This window comes from Homarus americanus, unplaced genomic scaffold (genome assembly GCF_018991925.1).
Source record: "Homarus americanus isolate GMGI-L3 unplaced genomic scaffold, GMGI_Hamer_2.0 scaffold16712, whole genome shotgun sequence".
Taxonomy (NCBI): Eukaryota; Metazoa; Arthropoda; class Malacostraca; order Decapoda; family Nephropidae; genus Homarus; species Homarus americanus.
The window spans coordinates 5,252,988-5,262,262 of NW_024757794.1; the positions used below are offsets into that span (position 1 = coordinate 5,252,988).

The 9,275-nt window shown below is 45.1% G+C and overlaps 1 protein-coding gene across 1 annotated transcript; it reads left to right on the plus strand.

The window, feature by feature from the left end:
- Positions 1-8,603: 8,603 nt before the first annotated feature.
- LOC121857660 (mucin-2-like) lies at positions 8,604-9,002 on the plus strand. Its single transcript, XM_042353722.1, has one exon. It carries the CDS (start codon positions 8,604-8,606, stop codon positions 9,000-9,002), a length of 399 nt encoding a protein of 132 aa, XP_042209656.1.
- Positions 9,003-9,275: the final 273 nt, after the last annotated feature.

The following is a 9,275-nucleotide window of genomic DNA, read 5'->3' on the forward strand; positions in this document are numbered from 1 at the left end:
TTAAGTAAGAAAGACATAAGAAGAAGAGCATATGGCTAAGAAGAGCTACGGCCACAGCATATATACACGAGCGGCTATGGCTACATATGAAACAATAAGAAGCATATAAGAAAGTATAAGGAAGAGTGGCGGTTAAGAAGCATATACATACAGGCTACAGGCTACAAATGACGATGGATATAAGAAATATAAATATGACAGATATGTTACTACAATACAAAGAGCTATGCACAATGAAGAAGCAGCAAGGAAGAATGGTACAATAACAGCGATGGCGGCTACAGCAAGGCGGCTATGAGCATGGCGTACAAGAACAGCATATAAGACAGCGAAGTTAAGGGCTACAGTGTATAAGAAGAGGATATGGTGAAGTACAGTGAAGTAGTGGAAGAAGAAAGAAGGAGAAGAAGAAGAGGAAGAAGAAAGGAGAAGAAGAGAAAGTATAAGAAGAAGAAGAAGAAGGAGGAAGAGGAAAAGATAAGAAGATGGCAGGAAGAAGAAGAGTTAAGAAGACGAAAGCGAAGAGTGAAGAAAGAGGAAGAAGACAGAGCAGAAGAAGAAGCAGCAGGAAGTAAGAGGCAGGAAGACAGCAGCAGGTTACAGTGGCAGGCTGATTGAAGTAGCAGGGCAGAAAGAAAGCAGGAAGGAAGAGAGGATAAGAAAGAGCTATAAGTAAGAAGAAAGTATATAAGCAGCAGCGGTAAGCAATATTAGCGTATATCCATACAGCAGTGCAGGGCACAGCGGCGGTAAGCACAGCAGCAGGCGGCACAGCGGCAGTGGGCAGCAGTGGCATGGTTACAGCGTATAAGGGAAGTAAGATGAGTGAAGAAGAAATGAGCGGCGGGTTAAGGAAGAGAAGAAGAAAGTATGGGCTACACAGCTGTTAAGTGGCGAGCAGCCAAGGTTATCAGCTGGCGGCCAGGCCACACCAGCCACAAGAGCGGGCTACAAGATGGCTATAACACTGAGCTAAGTACACATGGTTGGCGGCACATGGCTAAGTGGCTACAGTGAAGCAGGCTACAGCATATAAGAAGAAACATATGGCTAAGAGTGAAGCAGGAAGAAAGTAAGCAAGAGCATATAAGAAGAGCTAAGTAAGCAATAACAGCTACTAAGGGTTATACAATGAGCTATAATAAGAAATAAGCAGTACAAGAGCTACAAGCAATATATATAAGACAATATGAGCATATACAAGAGCATATAATAAGAAAGTACATGGTAATAAGAAAGCATACACAGGCTACAGTGGTGGTGGGTATAGCAGGGTGAAAGTGGTGGTATGGGTGAGTGGTGGTGGGCAGGTGGGACAGTGCAGGACAGTAGCAGGACAGAAACAGCAGAGAAGGCAGTAGTGGGCTGGTAGGTGGTAGGCAGGGTGGTGGGCAGTGGTGGTGGCAGAGCAGGTGGTGGCAGTGGTCTGTGGGTAGCAGGTGGTGGTGGTATTCAAGGATTAGCAGACAGTAGTATAGCAATGACAGCAGTGACAGGAGTGATGGTACAGAGGACAGAGTAGTAATGGTAGTAGTGGCAGAAAGACAGCAATTTAGAAAGAAAGAACAGTAATGATTGAAAGCAGGCAGAGTGACAGCAGTGGAAGAAAGTGACAAAGTGACAGCAGAGTGACAGCACAGTAGTGGCAGTAGTGTAACAGAGGGCAGCAGTGATTGCACGACAGCAATGGCAGCAGTGACAGACAGACAGAAGGACAGAAAGGGACAGCAGACAGCAGTGGCAGTGACAGAAGTGGCAGTAGTGGCAGTAGTAGCACAGCAGTAGTGAAAGCAGTGGTAGCAGTGACAGCAGTGGAAGTAGTGACAGTGAAAGCAGTACAGCAGTGGCAGCAGTGACAGAAACGGTAGTAGTGACAGGTAGTAGCAGTGACAGAAGGTAGTGACGCACAGTAGTGACAGTAATGGTAGTAGTGACAGCAGTAGTAGGCAGCAGTGACAGCAATGGCAGTAGTGACAGTAATGGTAGTAGTGACAGAAAGCACAAAGACAGTAAGAAAAGAAAGAAAGTGACAGCAGTGGCAGCAGTGACAGTAGAGACGCAATGGTAGTGGCAGTAGTGACAGCAGTGGCAAAAGTGACAGTGGTAGTAGTGACAGTAGTGACAGTAATGGTAGCAGGCAGTAGTAGTGGGTAGTAGTGACAGAAAGTGACAGATGGTAGTAGGCAGTGACAGTAGTGACAGCACGGTAGTAGTGGCAGTGGGACAGTAGTGACAGTAGTGGCAGAAAGACAGAAAGTGACAGTAATGGTAGCAGTGGTAGTAGCACAGTGGCAGTAGTGGCAGCAGGCAGTGACAGACAGTAGCAGTGGCAGTAGTGACAGTGGCAGTAGTGACAGTAGGCGGGCAGTGGCAAGAGTGACAGCAATGTAGCAGTGACAGTAGTGACAGCAGACAGCACAGTAGTAGTGGCAGTAGTGACAGCAGTGACAGCAATGGCAGTAGTGGAAGTAGTGGCAGCAGTGACAATAATGGTAGTAGTGGTAGTGACAGTAGTGACAGTAATGGTAGTAGTGGTAGTAGTGACAGTAGTGACAGTAATGGTAGTAGTGGTAGTAGTGGTAGTAGTGACAATAATGGTAGTAGTGGTAGTAGTGACAGAGGACAGTAGTGACAGTAATGCAGTAGTGGTAGTAGTGGTAGTAGTGACAGTAGACAGTAGTGGCAGAAAGTGACAGTAGTGACAGTAGTGACAGTAATGGTAGTAGTGGTAGTAGTGACAGTAGTGGCAGTAGTGACAGTAGTAGTAGTGACAGTAGTGGTAGTAGTGACAGTAATGGTAGTAGTGGCAGTAGTGGTAGTAGTGGTAGTAGTGACAGTAGTGACAGTAGTGGTAGTAATGGTAGTATAAAAGTGTTCACAACCTCTGGTGGGATGGGACCAAGTGCAAGATGTTTCTACGCCAGACTCGCGGAGGTGATCTCCGAACAGAAGCAGCAGACCAGAAGTTATGTTACAGCCTGGATGAGATGTCGACTGTCCTCTCCCCTTAGGTCGGCTTTGCTCTGCCTCAGGAGAACGAGAGCATCGGCCCCAAAGCCGACAACAGTTGCAGATATTGACTATGAGGCTAACAGTCACTGAATACCGCAGATCTGCGGCTCACACCAACTCAACACAGCGAGGATAGCTACTTATGTATTAGATATTTAATAAGGCAATAAAATGGCGGCGAAGGATGGCAAGAGAGGATGGAGGCCATATAATAAAAAATATATATATATATATATATATATATATATATATATATATATATATATATATATATATATATATATATATATATATATAATAGTGGTAGCAACGGTAGTGGTGATAGTGGCAAATAGTGGTGGTGGTAGTAGAGAGACATAGCAATCCGTCTCTCTTTAAAAAGGTGGTTTTCCGGCATCTTCGTGGTGTAGATTAATATAACCTTTTCCATTTCTATTTTTTATTTCTTTTTATTCTTATTTCTTCACCCCCCAGGCCCCGATAATGGGTCAGTGACCTGTGCCCGGGTGGGCACAATTTATCACGGCCCAAGTCATTTGTCCTCCAAGTGACGTCAATCAAATACCCGCATTTTATGACTTAACTAATGGATGTTTGCAGAAATGTGGTGAGGGATATTGTTTTGCCTCTTCAAGTATAGTTTAACGTAAGCAGTACAGTGCAGTATCTCAAGTCGGTGTAGGAGCTATCGTCTTGGACTGATCTATCACCGTCTGTGTGTGTGTGTGTGTGTGTGCGTGTGTGTACCTGCGCAGCTCTCGCCTCGATTCAGGTGTCAATGTCTTCCTCAGACAACATAAAACCCCTTGATACCATGTCATTGTACTCGGTGGATGATGATATCGTACTGTGGGGTTAAGTCATCGTACTCTAGGGGTTAAGTCATTGTAATGTAGGGGTTAAGTCATCGTACTCTAGAGTTAAGCATACTGTAGGGGTTAAGTCATCGTACCTGGGGTTGTCATTGTATGTGAGGTTAAGTCATCGTACTGTAGGGGTTAAGTCATTGTACTGTAGGGGTTAAGTCATTGTACTGTAGGGGTTTCATCGTACAATGTAGGGGTTAAGTCATCGTACTGGGGGTTGAATCTTGTACTGTAGGGGTTAAGTCCATTATACTAGGGGTTAAGTCATTGTAATGTAGGGGTTAAGTCATCAGCCTCTAGGGTTAGATCGTCATTAACAGCAAGGTTAAGTCATTGTAACTGAGGGGTTGGTCATCGTACTCTGGGGTTAGTCATCGTACTCTAGGGTTAAGTCATCGTACTCTAGGGGTTAAGTCATTGTAATGTAGGGTTAAGTCATCGTACTCTAGGTTGGTCATCGCACTCTGGGGTTGTCATCGTACTCTAGGGTTAAGTCATTGTAATGTAGGGTTAAGTCATCGTACTCTAGGGTTAAGTCATGCTCTAGGGGTTAAGTCATCGTACTCTAAGGGTTAAGTCATCGTACTCTGATTTAAGTCATACTCTAGGGTTAAAGTCATCGTACTCTAGGGTTAAGTCATTGTAATGTAAAGGTTAAGTCGTACTCTAAGGGTTTAAGTCATCGTACTCTAGGGGTTAAGTCATCTATCCTCTAGGGGTTAAGTCATCGTACTCTAGCAGTTAAGTCATCGTACTCTGGGTAAGTCATCGTACTCTAGGGGTTAAGTCATCGTACTCTAGGGGTTGAAGTCATCGTACTCTGGGGTTAAGTCATCGTACTCTAGGGGTTAAGTCATCGCACTCTAGGAGTTAAGTCATTGTAATGTAAGGATTAAGTCATCATCTCTAGGGTTAAGTCATCGTACTGGTTAAGTCATCGTACTCTGGGGTTGAGTCATCGTACTCTAGGGGTTAAGTCATCGTACTCTAGAGTTGATCATTGTAATGTGAGGTTAAGTCATCGTGCTCTGGGGTTAAGTCATCGTACTCTGGGGTTAAGTCATCGTACTCTGGAGTTAAGTCATTGTAATGTGGGGTTAAGTCATCGTACTCTGGGGTTAGTCATCGTACTCTGGGGAGTTAAGTCATCGTACTCTAGGGGTTAAGTCATCGTACTCTAAGGTTAAGTCATCGTACTCTAGGGGTTAAGTCATCGTACTCTGGGGTTAAGTCATCGTACTCTAGGGGTTAAGTCATTGTAATATGAGTTAAGTCATCTCGTACTCTAGGGGTTAAAGATCATCGTACTCTAGGGTTGATCATCGTACTCTAGGGGTTGAAATCGTACTCTAGGAGTTAAGCTCATCGTACTCTAGGGGTTAAGTCTATCATGTACTCTAGGGGTTAAGCTCATCGTACTCTGGGGTTAAGTCATCATGCTCTAGGGTTAAATCCATCGTACTCTAGGGTTAAGTCATCGTACTCTAGGAGTTAAGTCATTGTAATGTAAGGGTTAAGTCATCGTACTCTAGGGGTTGATCATCGTACTCTAGGGTTAAAGTCATCGTACTCTAGGTTAAGTCATCATCTCTAGGGTTAAGTCATCGTACTCTAGGGGTTAAGTCATCGTACTCTAGGGGTTAAGTCATCGTACTCTAAGGGTTAAATCATCGTACTCTAGAGGTTAAATCATCGATACTCTTGGGGTTAAAGTCATCGTACTCTGGGGTTAAATCATCGTACTCTGGGAGTTAAGTCAATTGTAATGTAGGGTTAAATCATCGTACTCTGGGGTTAAGTCATCGTACTCTGGGGTTAAGAATCATCGTACTCTAGGGGTTAAATCATCATTACTCTGGGGAGTTAGGTCATCGTACTCTAGGGGTTAAGAATCATCGTGCTCTGGGGGTTAAGTCATCGTACTCCTAGGGGTTAAGTCATCGTACTCTAGGGGATAAGTCATTACTCTGAGGTTAAGTCATCTACGTACTCTAGGGGTTAAGTCATCGTACTCTGAGGGAGTTAAGTCATCGTGCTCTAGGGGTTAAGTCATCATGCTCTAGGGGGTTAGTCATCGTACTCTGAGTTAAGTCATCGTATCAGGGGTTAAGTCATCGTACTCTGGGGTTAAGTCATCGTACTCTGGGGGTTAAGTCATCGTACTCTGGGGTTAAGTCATCGTACTCTGGGGTTAAGTCATCGTATCTAGGGGTTAAGTCATCGTACTCAGGGTTAAGTCATCGTACTCTAGGGGTTAAGTCATCGTACTCTGGGGTTAGAATCATCGTAATCTAGAGTTAAATCATCGCCTCCTAGGTTAAGTCATCGTACTCTAGAGGGTTAAGTCATCGTACTCTAGGGTTAAGTCATCGTACTCTAGGGTTAAGTCATCGTACTCTAGGGGTTAAGTCATCGTACTCTGGGGGTTGATCATCGTACTCTAGGGGTTAAGTCATCGTACTCTAGGGTTAAGTCATCGTACTCTAGGGGTTAAGTCATTGTAATGTAGGGGTTAAGTCATCGTACTCTAGGGGTTAAGTCATCGTACTCTAGGGGTTAAGTCATTGTAATGTAGGGGTTAAGTCATTGTAATGTAGGGGTTAAGTCATCGTACTGTAGGGGTTAAGTCATTGTACTGTAGGGGTTAAGTCATTGTAATGTAGGGGTTAAGTCATCGTACTGTAGGGGTTAAGTCATCGTACTGTAGGGGTTAAGTCATTGTAATGTAGGGGTTAAGTCATTGTACTCTAGGGGTTAAGTCATCGTACTCTAGGGGTTAAGTCATCGTACTCTAGGGGTTAAGTCATCGTACTCTAGGGGTTAAGTCATCGTACTCTAGGGGTTAAGTCACCGTACTCTAGGGGTTAAGTCATCGTACTCTAGGGGTTAAGTCATCGTACTCTAGGGGTTAAGTCATCGTACTCTAGGGGTTAAGTCATCGTACTCTAGGGGTTAATGACAAGATTCTTTTCTCTTACCTGATACACAGACGATTCTAATTAACGTAATATATTGGGGTTGTCTTCATCTAAGCTTTATTTTGGTTGACTCAAAGAGTACTGGTTGAGTCAGCGTGTCTTGGTTGAAGATGGATTTTTTTTGTTGAGTCAGAATGAGTATTGGCCGAGTCAGTGTGCAGTGTTGGCCGAGTCAGTGTGCAGTGTTGGCCGAGTCAGTGTGCAGTGTTGGCCGAGTCAGTGTGCAGTGTTGGCCGAGTCAGTGTGCAGTGTTGGCAGAGTCAGTATGATGCATGTCCGAGTCATGTGTGTTGCATAAATCACTCGCCTCGCCACATCACCAGAAGGGCGTAAACAATGCCGAAAACCTCTCTCTCTCTCTCTCTCTCGCTAGCAGTCGCCGCAGGTTACCCTCAAGACCGACTCGCCAAGGTGATTAAACTTACCGCTACCTTAACCTTCCGGCGAGTGTCGTCTCCCTCACTCCCTCCCTGCGCCATCTTGCGACTCCTGTGCTAATTACGAAGTTGTTGTTATTGAAGGGGATGATCGTTCGTTTGACGTTATCACCACTAGCAAGAGCAGCTAACGAAGTGTGGGATCGTCATGTGGGTGTAATGGTGGTGGTGGTCTTGCTTCACACACACACACACACAGATTAATGTGTAAACATTAATCTGTATGTTCACTGTATGTTCCTTCACCTTTCTCTAATGAAGGCTTTTGTTAAAACCACCAATGTATGTAATAAGTCATTTATGTCCAATGTATATTTTCAGCCTTTGGGCTGCAAACTTTTTCAATAAACCGTTGTTTATTATTATTATTATTATTATTATTATTATTATTATTACACACATCCTTGACCACCGGAGGGTCAAGACGGACCTGGCGCTCCTCTGGGAGCAGCCATGTCAACTGTTAAGTTGGCCCATGCCAACTCCCTTCCCTGAACCCTCCTCCCCGCCGGAATATCATCAAGTTCTCGCCAGAAGTTATAATTTCATTTAGGAAAGGAACCAGTGTTGAACAGAGGTGAACAGTGCTTAAGTCAGTGAGAAAAACTCAACAGTAACAGCAGAGTCGTACCCAAGTTTAACTTCACACAGTGAGGTCCCAGGTACCCAGTGATAACGGCCCGTGAGACCCAACAACAACCAGCGATGTGTTAATCCGTCTACGATAGGAAGGCCTAAGACCAAACCTCACTCATATAACACCATCTGTGAGGGAATTACTACACCAAGTGCGGCCCCTCATAACACCATCTGTGAAGGAAATACTACACCACGTGCGGTCCCTCATAACACCATCTGTGAGGGAAATACTACACCACGTGCGGTCTCTCATAACACCATCTGTGAAGGAATTACTACACTACGTGAGGTCCCTCATAACACCATCTGTGAGGGAATTACTATACCACGTGAGGTTCCTCCTAACACCATCTGGGAGGTAGTTACTACACTCCGTGTTTGCTGTTCAACACCTACATTAATCTGTATGTTCACTGTATGTTCCTTTACCTTTCTCTAATGAAGGCTTTTGTTAAACCACCAATGTATATAATAAGTCATTTATGTCCAATGTATATTTTCAGCCTTCGGACTGCAGAACCTTTTCAATAAACCGTTAATTATTATTATTACTATCATTACACACGTATATAGCCCCTTCAAACCCATCAATGTTTTAGGTTTAGCCCCATCCTCAACACACATCAGCCCTCACGAATACCCAAGCTAACACTCGTTGAATGTCTGCAAGCATGAGACCTAATAACAGGGAAATAACAACCACGTCGACCCCATCACCAACCACGGCAACCCCATCACCAACCACACAGACCTCATCTTCAACCACGTCGACCCCATCACCAACCACGTCGACTTCATCGTCAACCACGTCGACCCCATCACCAACCACGGCAACCCCATCACCAACCACGTCGACTTCATCGTCAACCACGTCGACCTATCTCCAACCACGTCGACCTCTCTCCAACCACGTCGACTTCATCGTCAACCTCTCACACACAAACAACGACAACCACCACAAGAACTGCCCTGACATCCCCAAACGACATGTGGACGACGTCTTCCCAAACAATCTCAGGTGTAATTACGACGGCAATGACAGCTACGATCGTTACAATTTCCGACATTAATCCTCCCTTCCCACTCCCCTCCCAGACGAATTATGGTGGACGACATATGAGACAACGTGTTTTTGAGTGGGAGGGGTGAAGGGGGTTGGGGTGAGGGTGGGGTTGGTGAGGGTGGGTGAGGGTGGAGTGGGGGTGGGTGAGGGTGGGGTAGGGGTGGGTGAGGGTGGGGTGGGGTGGGAGGGTGGGTGGGGTGGGTGGGGTGGGTGTAGAGTGGGAGGTAGGTGTTACAGGCCCTCGTCAACAGGTTCAACAGTTTTAATGACAGGTGTGATG